The 19,088-nt window shown below is 37.0% G+C and overlaps 1 protein-coding gene across 13 annotated transcripts in view; it reads right to left on the reverse strand.

Moving 5' to 3' along the window:
- Nucleotides 1-9,162: 9,162 nt before the first annotated feature.
- Nucleotides 9,163-19,088, reverse strand: part of BRD1 (bromodomain containing 1) — a 71,841-nt gene continuing 61,915 nt past the window's right edge. For 12 of the 13 annotated variants that reach the window (XM_080629485.1, XM_080629486.1, XM_080629487.1 and 9 more), the window contains 4 exons: nucleotides 18,077-18,204; nucleotides 15,528-15,637; nucleotides 13,824-13,978; nucleotides 9,163-11,090 (listed from right to left, as the gene is read on the reverse strand). In XM_080629485.1, the coding sequence (XP_080485611.1) occupies nucleotides 10,907-11,090; nucleotides 13,824-13,978; nucleotides 15,528-15,637; nucleotides 18,077-18,204 (577 nt within the window). In that variant the 3' untranslated portion in view covers nucleotides 9,163-10,906. The remainder of the gene's footprint in view (nucleotides 11,091-13,823; nucleotides 13,979-15,527; nucleotides 15,638-18,076; nucleotides 18,205-19,088) is intronic. The other variant, XM_080629481.1, reaches the window with a different exon arrangement.

Raw genomic sequence — 19,088 nt, forward strand, 5'->3', positions numbered from 1 at the left:
AATTTAAACCCTTTAACTACTTGCACTAATTGTTTTGGTAGTCACCAAATGCATTCCCAGGAGGCACAGAAGAGCTTCTATTTATTTCAGTCCTTTCATGGCATACCTGCATAGACTCTATACTGGGAATAGCTTGTACCAGCAGTCAATATAGCAATAAATAGATTAGGATCAATTAGTATCTCTCTTGTAAAAAATGTTTATATTGTGCCTCACATCTGCAGCACAGGAGTAGAGATACTCAAGATTTATGCGTAGGTAAGAGGCTGAGAAAAATAATTGTTCTGATGAGAAACCTGTCAATAAAATTACTGGGGTTTGTACCAATTTTTAGCCCTCATTGAGCACATTCATTTCAATAAGGCTTGCTTTAGAAGGCTTCCTATTTACAGGATGAATGGTTGGGGTAACAGGAGCCCAAGTTCACTGTCCACAGGATGTAAATGGGACACGGAGGATTCACAGGTAGGTACCCAAGTTCGAAGTGGAGCCTGAAAACTGAGTCTCCCATATCCCATGGGATTGCTCAGACTACAGCATTATTGACTATTCTGACACGAAGTTAGAGGAATTCTGCCTTAAAAATAAGCTTTAGTTTTTATCATAACAAGACCTTTGATGCAGATGCAAGAGGACATCAAACTGAAAAACCTCCAACTTTTTGTACTGGGTTTGGCTGGAGTTAACTTTCTTGACAACAGCCTGTACAGTGCTGTGTTTTGGATTTGTGACTAAAACAGCACCGATAACACACCAGTGTTTTGGCTGCTGCTGAGCAGTGATTCACAGCATCAAGATCTTCTCAGGTTTTCACTGTGCCTCTTCAAGTGAGTAAGCTGGGGCTGGGCAAGGGGCTGGGAGGGGGCACAGCCAAGACAGTTGACCTGAACTGGCCAAAGGCATATTCCATATTCACTTATTAAACTGTCTTTGGCTTAACCCACAAGTTTGCCCACTTTGACTCTTCCTGTGCCCTCCCCTATCCCACAAAGAGCAGGCTGTGCTGGTGCTTCACTGCTGGCTGGAGTCAGCCCACCACACTTTCTAAGAGAATTCACCGAGTGGCTGAGTCAAGAGTGATTAAGTTTTGAATTCATCAGCTGATTAAAAAAACAGCCTTAATTTGGCAGTTGATGCAGAAGTGTGTTCAGTTCCTTAGAGAAGTCACTGAGTTTCTGCTTCACTCCCTTATCTGTTAGCCAGAGATAACAACACTTCCTATTACATTCTGCTCCATCTAAAGTACAGCCAAGCTCCCAGAAGGGTGTGGGGCACAGGGCAATACCAGACCAAACACAAGCAGGAGATCAGAAGTCCAAGGCAGCAGGGTAAGCAATACCATACAAAACTGAACACAAGCGCATTTCCCTTTAACAGTCATCAAAAGTACCTTCATATCTACCTCCCCCCCTATAAGTACCTTCAGATTACCAGGCACACACACATCTGTCTAGGCACACATCAAGTATACATGATAATCTATTGATTAGTTCTCCATGCCTCACTCAAGTATGGGGCCACCCCAGCTAATGTTTATTGTTGAAGACTTATATACCTGATGTAAAGGAGATTTCACCTGTGCTGTCAGCTACGGGCAGTATCCATAGGTTGTTGCACAGTTCTCTATGTGGCCAACACATGGCCATCTGATCCCAATTAGGAGCATTTTTACCCCGAGATTTTTTTTCTTATTGCCCTTTAAGATACATAGTTTTCCTCAATCTTTTAAACTAAAAGGTTTTCCACCCAACCCAGTTTAAACCCTGCCAGCAACTAGGTACCGATGATTAACTCTATCCCAACCAAAACCAGGACACAACCAAAAGGAGGTTTCTACTTTTACCCAAGCTAACTTACGGCAGCTGCAGCAGCACTAAGACGTGTATTGCCTTGTCTTGCTCCATAGCTGTTTTCCCTCCAGTTTGCATTCAAATTAATCAAAAAGTAGTCATCTAAACTTAGAGCCATACGGTGTCTGGATTAATTTTGTAGCAGACCCCATGAAGAGCAGTAACTCAAGTGCATTCGAGTGGACTGTATAGATGTCACACCATCTCTTGCTGCAAATGAGACAGCTAAGCAGGCTCATCTTCAGCTTTGTAACTGTTTTTTGACTTTCCAAGGCTGATTGTGCTTTAGCTGGTTATTGTACACATATGGCTAACATTAAAGAGACAGGTGAATACAAGAGTCAATATAAACTTCAGATTTTAGAAAGACAGGTAATAAAACAGACCTGTGTAGTTTGTTAACTACACCTAACCCTAGGACTGAACACATTGCTGTCAACTCTAGTAACCTTGAGACAGAATATAGTGTCACACTAAGATTACTGAAAATACTGAATGTTAAATGCAAAACAAAACTGGAGTTTTCAGAGCCAAAACCTTTTATTACTGAGGTGTTAAAACGCTAGTGGTTTATTTTATGCAAGTAGCTTATATGAAGCATGGAATATTTGATAGACACTTTGAGCAATTGCAGTAATGAGACAGCAGCATGAGCAGGATCTCTGGCATACAGGGCTCTGGAGGAGGTGTCATGAGACTGTTTGCTGCTATTGTCTTTGACCTTATTTTTTCTTATTAATCTGACTCTGAGAACTCTGCCCTCATTTTCCGTGCAGCCTCCACTGCCTTGCCTGGAGATCAGGACTTTTTAAATAACAACTGGTTTATGTCTGCATAAAGGCAGTTTTATTTGACTTTCTTGTATTTTCTGGTTGACAGACATAGTGTCTGATAAATCAAGTAATTCAGTAACATCTCTAACTGCTAATAGCTCTTTGTTACTGCTTATATTGATGAGAATTGTTTTTTACTCCATGGCAGAAGAACTTCTGAAAAATAGAAAAAAATACAATATTGGTTTCCATTTTTATTCATCTGAAATTTCATTAATTTTAATAGATCAGAGCTTTTATACCTCTTAAATTATATTCCTTGTATAAACACCACCACAACTACCCTTGGAAGAATGCAAAATATTATGAAGTAATAAACAGAATGTGAGAGTAAGTAAACAAAAAGGAGAGTAAAAACCCCAGCATGCTTATTTTTCTCATCTTGGGAACCACTATGTCTGATTACTTATTCCGGCTTGATTTTAACCCATAAATTGAGGGGAAAGGAGGAAAATCATTCATAGTAAAATTAGACTTAAGAAAATTAGTATAAAAGACAAAACTAAGTCACGTTTGCCTGTCATGGGGCAGCTTAACAATTAGGAAGTAGCCTCTACTCTTACTGCTTCAATGGGAAGCCTATTCTGATCCAGATTAATTTGCCAGCTGAGTAAGATCTGAGAACACTTAAGAAGAAAGAAGTAGTCTGGGATGGATTCACTTAAAGAGATGCCTTTATGCATTGTGGAAGTGTGAAAGTATTTGGTGAAAGTATTACTCTTTTCCTCAAAACAACCAGAAAGAACTTGAGTGAAACCTATTGTGTACAGGAAGCCATGAACAGGGCTGCTCCATCCCACTTAGTATCAAAGACTATAAACATTTCATTACCTATTAAAGACCATCTAAAACTGTAATTTATTTACATTTTTACATTTTTTAACAGCAGCTGAAGTATTAAATAACTACTAATAAAATACATTCAAGATAAACATAGGAATTTTAAAAGATCTTATACCATCAAATAGTCTGTTTTAGAGTTCTTTGATTGAAAATAGATCAGTGTAGGAAACTCTGAGAAAAATGTACCAGTTTGTGAGTTTCTAGAATACAACGAAAACTGGATGAGCACATTGTTTCTTCTTCCAGACACTACCAAAATCCTTTCTCTACACTGCAGAAATCCCCTTTCAGAGCAACATTCTCGTTACAAGTTAGGATTGCTTTCTAATGTAATCAACAACACAACCAAGCCCCATATTTTTCTCAGCTGGAAACACCTGTTGACAAGTACTGTATGAGACATTTCAGAAAAAATAAACATCTGTGGAAAGGAGCAGACAATTACGCAACGAATCAGATGAGCTTGGTTCTAAACAGTTGATGAAGCTGATCTTGAAAACTGATCTTCATGCTTCATCACCATCCTACCAGCATCTTGTACACATTCTCCTCATAATCATCGCCTGGCAGAAGAGCAGAGGAGTAACTTCAATTTCATTTTTTCTTCTAAACTATATAAATTAAGGACTACTCAGTTTCACCATCATAAATATGGAAGTTACAGAAAAGACATAAAATTTAGATCGATAGTTAAGTTCATGTATAACCTGACTGTAGTTTTACTTGCTTTCTGCCTATCTGGTAGAAGTAATTTTCCTTTTGCAGTGACGACTATTTCCACTGAAAGGAAAAAAAAAAAAAGAAATTAAAAAAAGACACTTTTAATGCAGGTATTCACTCTCTGAAGGAAATGCTGCCCAAATACATAATCTTGTCCTGGTCTGGACAAATTCCAAGTTCCCACTGTGCTGGAGAAAAAAACCCAAACCACCTATTGGTATTCAAGTACCAGTTTTTATGGCTACTACAGAGAAGTCTACAGGTCAGCCTATAAAGAAACTAATTTTGGGATGTCCGTATCATAGAAAAGTCACACCAAGTAGGAAGCCAGTATGAGCCAAAGAACTACGGAAGCGAAATGCAAGTTCATTCAGATCACAGATAAAAAATAAAAAAATAAAAAATTCTAGACCAGAAGTTTAAGAGTTTTGAAGTGCTATTTACTATTCAGTAATGTGCAGCCCCAAAAGGTGGACTAATGAAATTGTTCGAATTTCACATCAAACTCTCTGACAACTACTGTGAACTGCAGCAGTTTTCCAAAAACCTATTTGTTCCAGATAATATTTTTCTTGTTTGCTTAAGAAAACATACTTCAAAAGCATTAGTGATGTCAAAAATAATTGCAAGTGTTACTTCCCCTTTTATCCATGATTAGGACTGTTATCCTATCCTACACAAGCAGTATTTTGAAATTAACTAAGAATTAAGTTCTCCACAACATTTAATTGGTTATAAATCCACATAATTGGTATCTTTCCAAGAAGAAAAGGAGGAAAATACTGTTGCCCTCTCTCTGCCTATCCCTCAGCTATTACCTTTCCACCTAAATTCCACCCAACATTGCTACTCTCACCATATCCTTGCAGTGGCTTCATCTTCAGCAAAACTGGTGGACGATTCTCCAAATGCCTGTTTAAATGAGAATGCTACTTTACCACATCTCCAGTTCTTTAGAAAGCCCCAAGTCCTTCACAGGTCCGTGGCAAAAACTGCTAATGTTTTTCCTATAGTCCCTCATTGATTATTGGCAGAAGTAGCTAACGTAGTTCTCCATCTACTTGAGCATGAACATCAAGCTACTACAGCTCTAAGGAATTAGAAAGATACAATCAACTTATTTTTATCAAGGACTAACTGTATGAAAAAATTAACTGTCAATCTCAAAACAACTCTCTGTGAAGAACGAAGCAAAGAAATCAATCAAAACAATTCCAATCCCTCATCATCATTATACCATCTATTAGCAATTGTTTTCTCATGAAAATGAGGCATACATTTTCCTTTGTCCTCCTTGTATTTTCCATGCATTTAGATAAACTTTTTCTGTTTTATGCTGTAAGAACGTGAAAATTCCCATGCTCATAGAGCAAAGTGTGGAGAAGTGAAGGACACAATAACTGAACACAGATGAGGAAGATATGAGAGCTCTCCTAACCCAACATCTTAGACTAAAACAAATCTTTGTTACTGGGGGCTGTTGGCAGGGAAGTTGAACAGAGAGTATGTTTCTCAAAGTGAAGCCCTTCACACTGGAAAACGACTGCAGCCAGCTTAGGAAAGACAAAAAATATACTAAAAAGCAGATTAATGGAAGAGATGGGAAGTAAGATCAATATTTATGCTCACTGTATAAAGAGGAACAAAGATCTGATAAGGAAACTATTCACATTATCCCAGACCTCTCGCACACTCAGATATTAAATCAAGAAGCTGAGACTCCTCTTGTCTGCTGGCAGTGCTGACCTGTTGCAGCAAAGATACCAAAACACATAAACAAAAACCGAGCTGAGCTTGGAGGAATGGTGAAAACAACCAACAGAGGCAGGAAAGCAGCAGTTTGATCCGAGGACTCTTTCCTAAGACACACAGTATCACCAGGTTTAATGTTAGAATTTTATGGTTTAACTTTAAATTAAAAACAAAGAAAGAAAAAGAACCACCCCACCCCAAAACACCTTATCCTGTCCCCTCTCTCCACATAGTACCAGCATAAGATAGAACAGGGTGACTGCTCTGTTAGATTTTTAACACTATGGAAACAATGGAAAAGGACCTTAAATAACCTTACAGTTAAAGTACAGCTGCTGGCATCTCGCATTTTTCTCCCTGACCAGCAGAGATTTGACAGCAGCTTCTGTGCGCAGGTAATAAAAGAAAGCTGGCTAACCAGGCAGATAAAAATGTATTTACAACCCCTTCCCATCAAATACCAATTTCCAAAATGATTTAAAAAAGCTTATTTATCAACTTCATCATATTTTGAAAGCATATTTCATTACACTGAATTTACTCTTTTCTACCTTGTAAGAATTTTAGAACTGATAAGTAGGTAAGTCATAACTGAATCATATTATACAGAAATGTAAACCAGCTGACCAAAGGCAGCAAGTACAATGTGGATGGTAAATGCTTCCTTCGCTTGCATTTCTCTTCTGTATTTGTGTTACAATCACACGTAAGTTTATTCAGTTCACCAAGTTTATCCGATTTCCTTGCGCTTGCTCTCAAGACATCCTTCCATCACCAGCCTGCAGGGTAAGAAACTGTCACATCTCAAACCCTCACCTCCAGACCTGACTATTTTTGGTGGTAATTGCTGTGTGCCTTGACGTGCATTGTGTTTCTAGCAGCAAGCAGCTCAGAGTCATTTTCTAACACTACCAAATGCAGGCATAGAATACACAACCTGTGGAAAGAAAATTAACAGCTAAATAAGACAGTGTAAAAACTTACCTGTCAGTAGCAATCAGATACAAAGAGAGCTGGAAAATCCATAGTTGTTCCACACATTAGCTCCAGAACTAAAAATAAGTATCCCTAAAAGGGCCCACTTGCAGACACAACGTCAGGGAACGCAACTTTTGACTGATTACAAATACTAGAAGCAGGTAAGACTGTTTACCAGCAAAAAGTTTTAATAGCAGCACTTTGAAAAGAAAGTATGAAGTATTTATTTTGTGAATGTTGATGGTCTGTGTGTATCGCTCCCTCTAGTGTAAAAACACAAAATCACAATCAGTAAACATTCAAAAAAATGAACTTTGGTAACAGATACAAACTTTTGTAGGTTTTTTCATTCTCTACCAACATTTTTTTCCTAAATATTTATAACATGATTTCTCACGTCTTAATATAATAGATGACAGATTTTAACTTAAGTTTCAGCTTCTGATCCACGTCTCTGACACTTCATTAGCAGGAAATGATTATACCAGAAGGGAGTAGTGCATATGCAAATCTACACCCTGTAGTTACTGCTGTAACACTCCCCAAAAAATTAGCAAGGTACGATGCAGTGTTGCCCCCTTTTTTTTTTACCTTCACTAAAACAGTAATTTCCGCTCCATGATTGTTTTACAGTTATTAATGGTGTCATAGAAGAGCCTGGTCTAAAAATGCAGTGAAGCACATTCTGCTATACACATATTCATTCTACTTGTACCTGGTTAGGACCTAGAATTTGGAAATAAAGCAGTTTTGGAGCTTGGATTTCCTTTCCCAAATAGGGAAGAAATCCCTTAAAAACACCACACAGGTCACACTGAAAACTAACAACTCTGAGAAATCATTTTAGACTTTACCTAATCTGAAGATATTTGGCACGAGACAGCATGACAACAGCCATAGCCACTGCTGCAAGTTCCTCTCAGACAGCATCTGGGAGGACTTCCTGGGACAGTTAATATCACATACATGAAAGAAAAACAACATAGCTTTTCATGCCAGTTTCATCAAAAGAATATGCAGTCTGGTTTGTTAGGATGCTTAACAGATTCTTTTAATCAGTAAAGTTTTCCAGCTCAGAATTCTCTGAAGTGCACCTGTAAGATCAAGGCAGCAAATTCACCTTCTCTAAGAACTGATGGAGCTCTCTCTAAAGATAAAAGGCAGAAAATGAAACTTGCGAGTTGGAGCAAAATTCAAACGAAAGCTTATCGTGAGATTTGATTAAACAACCTGTTACAGAATAATATAATTAATGCTCTGCTCTTGTTTTCAAAAAAGGAGATAGTTTTTCCCTCTCCTGTTGTTACCATCAGAAGCAGCTGAGAACTTGGGAAGCCTTCTAAAGGATCATTTCGCAGCTGTGTGTACACTCAACTGTGATTTTATACTTGAGAGGTATCAAAATTCTCATCATACAAGTACCAAATCTTCTTTCAACTCCTACTGCAATTGCAATTTTAGCTTTGTGAGGCCTGACAGATCAAAAAAAAAAAAAAACCACCAAAACCCCAACATTTTCTCTGCCTGCCAGAATGAGGCTGTGAATCATTATTCAGTTTCACACACACCAAATTTGAGTATATTTGGTGGAATAAATCAAATAAAATCTGATGCAGGCTATTTTTTTGAAGACTCTTAACAGGCAGTCCTAACAGATGATAAATGGTTCTCTACTGTCTCAGTATCGCACAAATTAAAAATTTAATTAAATTTTTAATTAAAAATATCGCACAAATTAAGCTCCATTCCTTTCAAAGATGAGCGTGGTTATCTGGCAGATACTTGAAGTCATTATACAGATATTCTACTTCAGGCAAAACCACAAAACTAATTTTATTTTTCTACCTGAGGTGGCTGTTGCTTCCATCACAGAAGCATGCCCCAATGACGGTCCGTACAGGATACCTGCCATCACCACTCCCCTAAAGCTGTGCTTACTGTCAAGACTGTGAAAACTATTTGCCTGATCATTCGTGAAATGTATCCAACTAACCTCTGATACAACACCCTCTAATTATAAGAGGAATCCATTATAGGCAACTGGTCTTAGCTAGTGCAGCCAGCTACAATACCTACCATGCAGAGGGCTCATCAAGGATGATACTGCATGCCACAGCAAGAAACCAATCGGGTTCTTGAACTAGTGCCTCTGTACTAGCTCAGTCACAGAGTAAGAAAATGGGCACTACAGCAAAATCTCAGGGGCTAAATTCAGGACAAAATTAACAGTTGAGAAAGAAATTTTATTTCAAGCTTCTAAGGGGGTATTACAAACAATAGAGAATAAAAACATTAAAAACTATTTAAAAAGTAATTGTCCCTTTAAAATAAAGATTCAAGCAGGTTTAACAATGAAGTATGCTATTCAATGACGTTTTAAAAAAAGATTTAGAAAGTACTGGTTTTGCTGTATTTGCTAATCCTTTATAAAAAAGCTGGGCATAAATACTTCGTGCATTCATATGCATTATATTTGGTGTTTCATATTATATAACTTGGTACAGTATTTAAGATATCACTGCAAAAGAGTTCAAACACAGTGCATTTATAAATAATGGAGTCATTATAAATCACATTGCAAACATACCTTGCCATTTTCATTGTTACAAATTCAGTATCTCAGTGAAGGTAGGAATAAAGTAGCTACAACAATCAATATCTTGACTTTTTTTCTTTTTAATATAAAAATGCAGTTCTGGAAACCCACCCTCCTTCTTCCCCTTGCCCAAACATAATGCTTTACTTCTTAAAAATAAAAATAAAGTACTAATTCTATATACATCACATGTACCATACAAAAATGTATCCAAAGTTTCTATTGCTACCAAAGTGTTCTAAATTAAAAGTTACATAAATCCCCTCATTGGAAACAGAAGATTACAAGTTACCAAAAAAACCGAATTACACACAAACCATCGAGTTTTTATACAATTTCCAATACATTTTTCTCCCAAACCAAGTTGTCTTCTCATGTGCCTGTATAAAAATGCATATCAATATATTTGTCAATTTTATTTTTCATTATAAAGCAAATTAATACATTTTCTACAATAAATAAAACACAGGGAGGCACAAATATCAACAAAATTAAACCAATGAGAGATAAATGGGATATGGTTTTGAAAGAAATAATGTGCTTGCAGGCTTAAAGCCAGGTTTGTTTAAAACAAAAACAATCTTAAGTTATTTTGGGCAACAATGGAGTGTTTTTGGTGATTTGCAAGTGATGTACATAGTATATTTTTTTTTTGATGCCTTTCTCACAAAGTACCCTCCAAAATAATGCAACTTCCTTTCTTAAAATACATATTTGTAATTGTAAATTTACATCAATCTTAAATATGTGGTACTTTGTGCAAAGAGCAACGATTTACACAAACATTCAGAAGTCTTTTTCAGAAGCTACAGACCAAGGAAGAAATGATACAAAGCAGCACCATACTGTATATGATTTAGGCAAACATATATTTGATGCCATTTTGATATTAGGCTTGAAAATTCACTAAACACCTTCAGCTGGAAGATGGTGCTTAGGTAACTTAACCTCAGAAAGAAAGAAAGAAAAGTAAAAAGCACAGAAACAAAAACCGACTCCCTCCCCAGCAAAATTAAAAAAGGAATTAAAAGAGCTACTTCTAAAATCAGAATAAGTTAAGTGTTGAATATACATTTATGTACAATTATGAACACTATGAACAAGACATTTTAACAGGTTTAGTGGAAAAGCCTCCAAACTACAACACGGTAAAATCATTAATCAATATGGCAATGGTGATTTAGGAGATTTACTCAACTATTTCAAGTTTGCAGAACTCAGCCACTGAACCAACAATTAAGGGGTTGTATCTTTAATACATTCTTTTAGACAAAGAGGTTCATTAGTAGAGTTCAAGTCTGTGTGGTACGTTTTATGCCTTTGTAGAATCTCTGTTAGTCAATATCACTGAAGTCACTGACTGGTTCTCCATGGACTCTACTCAGGTGATTCATAGCACGATCAAAAGCAATTCTTACTGCCTTTCGTATGCTTGAGTTACGTCCTTCCATCATTTTTAACTTGTCTATGGTCTCATCTATTCCAAGGGGAACCATTTTGGATTTGGGAAGCCACTGCCTGTAAGAAAGGGTAAAATAAGTATGTTAAATATGGAGTAAAAGAAAACAGTTTGTCCAGAAATGTCAGGGCTGCTGTATTGCGTTTTTCGTATCACAGATCAGCTTTTACCATCTTCAATAAAGTTATAAAATTCCTTTTAAGATAGTACTTACTTGCCTTAAGTATTTTAAGAACATGAGATATTAAGCCTCTTCCATAAAACAACTAATACACTGCAATTCAATGATAGTTAATGATTGCCATTAAATATGAACTGAATAAAAATAGCATTAAATACTGATGCAGTTTAAGTACAGGCAGAAGGATGTAACAATGAACAAAGCACAAGACTAACTTGACACAGTATTATGTTCATTCTGTCACTTCCATTGTTACCAGGAATTCGCAGATGATTAATTTTTATCTTTTTGCCTTAAGACATCTCAATTTGGATTTACGATGAAAGCTAAACTGTCAAGGAAGTTCTGGTTAGTATGCTTTTACTGAATCATGAAATCCCACTAACTTTTAATTTAATTCAAAGTCCTTTCCTGGTTTAAGCTCTGTGAATATCACTAATTACTGGGCATACAGAACTGGTAATGAAAAAATCTCTGCACTCCATTCTTCTAGTTAAAGGAAAAGCTTTCTAAATGTTTAATCAAAAAGTATGAAGTAAATTTACTTCATTTCCATAAATGTTTATTTTAACCCTATTTTCTTAAGTTACAGGTAAGGTAACTTAAGAAAAACAAAAATTAGGTAAACTGATGAGTATCTATTAAAAGTATGTTATTGTAGCCTGCAACTGCAATCTTGCAAATGGCATAAACCGTGTTTCTGTTCAAAAACTTCAGTTTCGGATTCCATTTGTAGCCAAACCAACTGCAAATCAGACAGTAAAGTCTGATAGAAAACATTTTATTCAAAGAGGTTGCTTATTTTTTACTCAATAAAACTGTCTCTTGAAATAGTATTTTTTACTAAAGCACTCTAAACTACAACCCTGTTGTACTGAGCACATACACTGAAACCAAAATAATGTAAAGAGTCAGTACAAGGATACAGACAGAGCAGTAAACAGTAACATCAGCATGGTAAGCAGCAGTCTAACCATTGTAAGTTTTGCTACAGATCAGAGGGAAGTTTTAAAGAAGGTATTTTTAACAGGAAGCTTGGCAAATCCTTCAGATGCACGTGTCAAAGAAGAAACAAATATGACTATTTGAAAAGGTAAGCCATACGTGATAGAAGCTGGTATCGTGGACTGAAGATGACCCTGCAAGTGAATGAAAATCATATATGTGGGTTCAGGAGTAGGAGAGACAAAACATGAGTTAAGAGTGATGAATGCCAAAATAATGAGAATAAAAGAACCATTACAAAAAAAAGTAGTGTGAGGGGAGGAGGTAAAAGGGGCTAGAAGAGTATTTAGCCTTTCCTGTCCATCTATGCTGAGTATCCATTAGAGACAGCTCTGCATAGTATTTGCAAGACTTAGAATCACCCACATATGGCAATGAATCAGACAGGTTTAAGGTGCAGAGGGCTCCCAAGATCAAGTAGCAAACACAGCAATCATTAAGAAAGTGGCTAGGGGAGAGCATGCATTACACTTGTGATACCAGCAAGAGAAAATGAGAAACAGAACACTAAATATGTTTAAATTTGGATGACCTCCATGAACAAGGGCAGAAGAATGATGAATCTCATGGAATCCTGCACAACTGAACAAGAAAGATCATGAAAAAGTACTAATTAATAAAAAATTGAAGAACAAGCCAAAGAATAGTGATTATGTCAAAGGACCTATGGGGACAGAAAAGCAAACCTCAGGCAAGAAATTATTTAGGTGTTAGAGTACTGGGACAGAGAGAGTCAGGGAAACAGCAGCATTATTAGACATTTCATCAGCTGAAGAGGAAGATGGTATTTGAAGTTGTAAACAAATTCAAGAATAAAACTGAGATATAAAAAGATTTAAAGCCAGCTTGATCTGTGTTGAAACAGAGAGAAGAGAGATTTAAGAACACAGGAATGAAATGTATAATTTGATGAAGGGAAGAAAAGAGAGGCAGTTGATGAAAAGCTTCCATATCTGGAGGGGGAAAAAACTAAACCAACAAACCCAAACAAACACACACTCAAAAACTGAAACAGCAGCAACAAAAAAAGAAAAGCTAGCACAAGTGAAAGAATATTTTATTGTCTAAATTATCCCTTCAGGATTCACACAGCATATTCCTGATACTGAAAGAAACTGAAGAAGGAAAGGATTCAAGAAAAAAATTTAAAAGGGTCAAGAACTTCAAATGAGAGTGTTAATAAAGGACTTTAGAGGCTAAGAATTTAAAGAAAATGCACTTGAGCAGACGGGGGGGGGGAAAAGTGGTGTCATTTGGGAAGCAATGAAGAAGGCTGATACACATGAATACTTTCACCTTTAAAAAACCTGTTTAGCCAAAGAAGCAATTTTATTGGGCCACTAAGTGAAAACAGCTTGTGTATCAAACCAAAAGACTATTTAACAACTTATATTATTTTCTTCCAAACTGACCATAGAAAGGTATCTTTCATTAACGATATACCTTGGTCCAAGAATAGACTCAAATATGAAATTTTTACTTTACAGTTGATACTTCTGTAGGAAAGATATCCATGGAACAATAATGTCTCACTTCTTTCAGGAAAAAGGTACAGGCTTTTAAAATTTTAAGTCACTACATCAAACAATGCATTTCAATAACATACCAACTTCTTTTATTGTCAAAAAATAGCACTAAGAATAGCTTCTCATCAGATTTGGTCTGCATTTGTTCTCCAATTTTCAGTACATCCAGAGGTGGCACTGGTATAGTAACACCGTTGTGATGGCCAGCAACACGAGGCATCTTAGGGTCAATAATCTATGAAAGAGAATAAATGACAGTTCCTGATTTTTAAACTGCATCATTTATTTTAAGGAGATATTACAAATAGTTAAGGGGAAAATAATCATAAACTGAGCAGCTACTGCATATAAATTGGCTTTGTTTTACACACATAACTTTTTGACATACACTGAACAGGCAACTGGAGGCACAGCGGTAGATTTAACTGAAAAACCTGTCTCTACAGCATTTTTCACCCATATTAGTTCTTCTTAAAGTCACTCTGAATTTCACTTAGTACAACTTTGCAGACTGACAAGCAGGTTTCAGAATGAAAAAGCTGAACCAGGATTTTTAAAAGCCGTAACTGGCCTCAAATTTGGGGGTTTGAGTTTTAGCTACCTTAAAGAAACAAGCTATGTTAAGGTATAAATAGTTGTTTCTGCAAAGTACAAGCCCCACACTCAAAAATGGAGCAACACCTGAAGCCAAACACTTTATCAACATTTCTCCACAAGCTTTAATGTAAGTAGAACTCTCTATTTCTCCTAAAGTAACACGGGCACAACAGCTTTCCAGCATGACACTCACAACTGGATACAATCATTCAGTTTATTCCGAAGACAGCAAGCTTTCTGTTTCTTTAATGAACTGCAGAATCAGAGTATTTCTATACTCATTTTGCAACAGAAAATACCTGATAGCTCCAACACCAACGAGATGTCAAATACTTATTCAGTAGAAACTTTAAAACAGTAATATATATTGCAGAAACAAAGACTACCAAGACACATGTGCTGGTTTTGGCTGGAGTTGAGTTAATTTTCTTCATAGTGTCAGGTATGGGTTTCTTGTTTTGGATCTGTGCTGTAAACAGTGTTGATAACCCAGGAATGTTTTCGTTACTGCTGAGCAGTGCCTACACAAAGCCAAGGCCTCTTCTGCTCCTCACACCAGCCCCCTCGCGAGCAGGCTGGGGGTGCACAAGGAGCTGGGAAGGGACACAGCCAGATCAGCTGACCCCAACTGACCAAAAGGATATCCCACATCATATGGTGTCATGCTCAGCGAACAAGAAGGAAGGATAGGATGTTGGGATTGATGGTGTTTGTCTTGTAACCATTATGTGTGATGGAGCCCTGCTGTCCTGCAGATGGCTGAACACCTGCCTGCCATGGGAACTGGTGAATGAATGCCTTGTTTTGCTTTGCTTGCGCACACGGCTTCTGCTTTACCTGTGAAATTATCTTCGTCTCAACACATGAGTTTCCTCACTTCTACCCTTCCAATTCTCTCCACCATCCCACCAAGGGGAGGGAGCAAACAAGCACCTGTATGGGGCTTAGTTGCTGACTGGAGTTAAACCAACAGGCATTACGCATCTCAGATGATGGGTAGGGAAGTAATTATTGACTCAACATCTAATATTGCAATAATTTTACAAATGATGCACAGTTAAGAGGGCAGAATAATCCACCTTTATTCAACCTAAATGGGAATTTATCAACTGGTTTAAGGTCACACATCAGTGCTTCCAGACCAGAAACAGCATCACTAGTGTACTGATGAGAAGCAGGGTACTTACCAGAGCTGGGTAAGAGGGATATCCACTGCATTTGGCCCATACTACTTTGAGAGGCTCAAGAACAGATGTTGCAGCATCAGCTGAAATCCACATACTGCTATGCCCAACTTCTAAGAACAAATAATAATTAAATATGATATTAAAATGTTAAAGAATGAAACCCCTGACCAATCTTCTGCACTTGTTTTCTCATCAACATCTCACGATCATTAGAATCCAAATATCAACATTATTTTTCATGCACATATAAAATAGCAATAAAAAGCAGATAACATTCAAAATAGCTCTTTAAATGATACTAATACTTTAATCCAAGCCTAAAGATAAAGAACTAAGTTTTCAGACGCTTCTGGAAACAGCATATCTTAAACCACCTTAATTCTCAGAAAGCAAGTGTTTGCCAATTCTAATAATCCTTTCCCTTTGAAAAAAGCTCAAAAGAAAACATAAAGTTGTGGTACTTCAACCAACCAGTGTTTTGAAACTACAACGACAATCCTGTCAAAGCCGTGATGGTACTGAAGATCCAAGTTGCATGGTGTGTTTCCAAAGTGTTGGATACAATAATAGCACCTGGTAACTTACAATGCCTGTCTGGTATACCTTTATACTGTTAAGAAGAAGTTCCATTCTGCATTTTAATTTTTATTCATTTATTTATATTTAATTGGCCCTCTTGGTCTCTTTGCCCAGCCCTTTCCTGCAGCAAAGTTAGAAAGACAAACAGGGTGGCAAGGAATCAGCTGCTGGTTTCTTCCTTCTCAGGAGGCAACAGAAAACTGGGTTTATATTACTTCCTGCTTCTACCAGAATCCTCCATTTTCTTCTCTGTTGTCACCACTGGACTGAAGCATGAGAGAAGTTAAAGACTTTCAGTCAACCAGAACTGCAATTGTCCCCTACACACATAGTGATATGGTCAAGACATTGGGCGGAAGACAGTGAGTTATCCCCTCAAGATGTAACTGGGGTGGAAAAGAAGGAAGAAGGTAGGAAGTAGGAAGGAAGAAAAGTAGGAAGAAGGCACTGGAAGTTCACAGGCTGTAAAGATGAGGTGGCGCTTCTTGTATAGGGAAACGTGGTACTGAGATACAGTTCAAAGGTGGCAGTCACAGGTTTTTTTGGCAGTGAGGCAATACTTGACAGAAGTAGCTCTCTACTTGCCAAAATATGATTTCTTCCTCAATTCTTCCCCATCTGCTTCCATTTAAAATGGGCAATGCTTATTTACAATGAAATGAGGCATGCAGATGTAACTTCTGCCTCAACATCACAAAAAAAAGTACAGGAAAAAAAGTGGCTTCAGACCTTTTAAGAGCAGAAATAGCAAGGAAAAGGTGCTTTAGGTGATTTTTTTTAAAAAAAGAAAAAGGTCAGTCATTCTCCACAATGTATTCTAGGCAATTCTCAGCCATAGGCTAAATCAATTCAATTACAATTTATTTTTAATCTATAATCATGTGTTGGCTTTGGCTGGGATAGAGTTAATTTTCTTCACAGTAGCTAGTATGGGGCTGTGCTATTAAATATCATCTGCTCCTCCTTACTGGTGGCTATAGAAGGTACTTGAGAACAGAATTAAGAGAGATCAAGAATTCTGAAAACAACAGGTACAGGAATTCTAAGTGGAAAGTGTTAAATGTAAGAATATCCAGGACAGAAAGCAGAAAAGGTAAAGTCCTGTGTAAGAGATTACCATACAGATGATAAAGATCCTAAACGTGAGAGTAATGAAGCAGTAGCTGAAAACAAATTAGCTTCAAGAAAGAAAACCAAAACTGATCATATGGGGTCGAAAGAACAGACTAAGGCAAACAAAGTCAGACAAAACCACTAGAAACACATGGAAAAGTCCTTGAACAAGGAACACCCAGCATGAGGGGTGAAGAGCTGTAAGGTCAGAAACTAAAGAGAGGCCTGCTACATGCTAGAAGCTACAAGGCTGACGCCTAACTACAGCATGGGAGCATTGCATTACACAAACACAGTTCTACTTACGGAAGAGATGACCTACTTAAATCCTATCATGCAATTAAAATACTGAAACAGATGGAAAACCTATCAACAGAATTTCCCTAAAATGTGGTAACTTACTATCCTCTACACTGCTAGAAATTTACACTTCTTTCCAATTTCAAATTTTTCCTGAATCAAAGCAGACTATGTCTTACCTGTCTGTCCAAATACATTTAGGCAGAGCAGTATCTGAAGACTAAACCCTACACCAAACATTCCAATGAAGAAAATTATTGAGAGAACCACAAACAGTACTTCAGGTAAAATTTTGCTTGTATTACTAAAGGAGCTTGATCACTTTAAATGCCACTTATTAATAATAATAAAAATAGTAAAAGATCAGGTACTATTTTCCCTTCAAAATCTTTAAAGAGTCAAAAGCAGAAACCAGTAATTTCTGGAATACTATCAACATCACTTTCAGAATGCTCAGTGTATTTCACCAACAAAAATAAGAATGTTGGAATCCGTCAAATAGATGGACAGAATTATTATTATACAATATTACAAAGAATACAGTTATTTATAGTTACCAGCTGCAATTCTTGCTGCTTTGGCATAGTTTCCATTTTCAATGCATGATATTAATTCACTTCGGTCTTCCAGTGTGTGCCTTCGTGTAAGTGCAGGTTTACCTTTACCACACTTTGGTAGGCTGAAACTACAAAAGTATTAATATTAAAACTATTACTTGATAATTAACATGGTTCACTATAACTCAAGACTTTAAAGAAGCATTTAAAATTCATCAGTACACAGTAAAATCAGAGCAGCAAGCTCTAACAAATTTTATGTAACAAAAACAACATAAAAGCCACAATCCCAGATTATTTTCATGCACAGAATTGCCTGGTTAACAAAAGACAAACAGTATGCAACTACACCTCAGCTGCTGTACAGGTTATACATGCACAAGTAAAATAAGCTGTTTTGTCTCCAGTGTTAAGAGTGGATACTGGCCAAATGAAAACATACTCCCTTTGCTCGGAGCAAACAGTTCCACTATATAGGAAACATGACTGTTTTCTCTTTCATTTTTTACTACAAATTCATGTCTTTCAATTGTGGAGTATCTATACATAAAACAGGAAATGCATCTGGACACTTGAGTTTTCCCTCAGACATCACAAAATCTGAACAGAAATCAAATCTACTAGATCAAATCCTCAATATGCCACATTTATAAGAGATACACTATGAAATTCTCTTTGTTTGTGAAAGCCTGTTTAACATGAGTGAGCTAACACCCCTGAACAGTTCAATATCAATCTTGAACACATGACTAAAACCTTCCTTTTCCCCCTTGCCTAACAGATTGACCCTGTACTCCTGTTGTCTCCTGTTGTGTCCCATCCTCATAGCCCAGGACTAGAGATCGCTACTACCTTTCATGCACAGAGCACAGATCAGTGTGCTTTTGGAAGATATGGATATCACCATTGGTGATGGAGAAAAATTTCATCAATGGTGGCAGAGGTGACCATTTTGACAGCTGTCTTTACCAACAGACTTCACAGAGAGAGTCAATAGTTGGTGCACAGCTAC

The sequence above is a fragment of the Psittacula echo genome, assembly GCF_963264785.1.
Source record: "Psittacula echo genome assembly, chromosome: 1".
NCBI classification, from domain to species: domain Eukaryota; kingdom Metazoa; phylum Chordata; class Aves; order Psittaciformes; family Psittacidae; genus Psittacula; species Psittacula echo.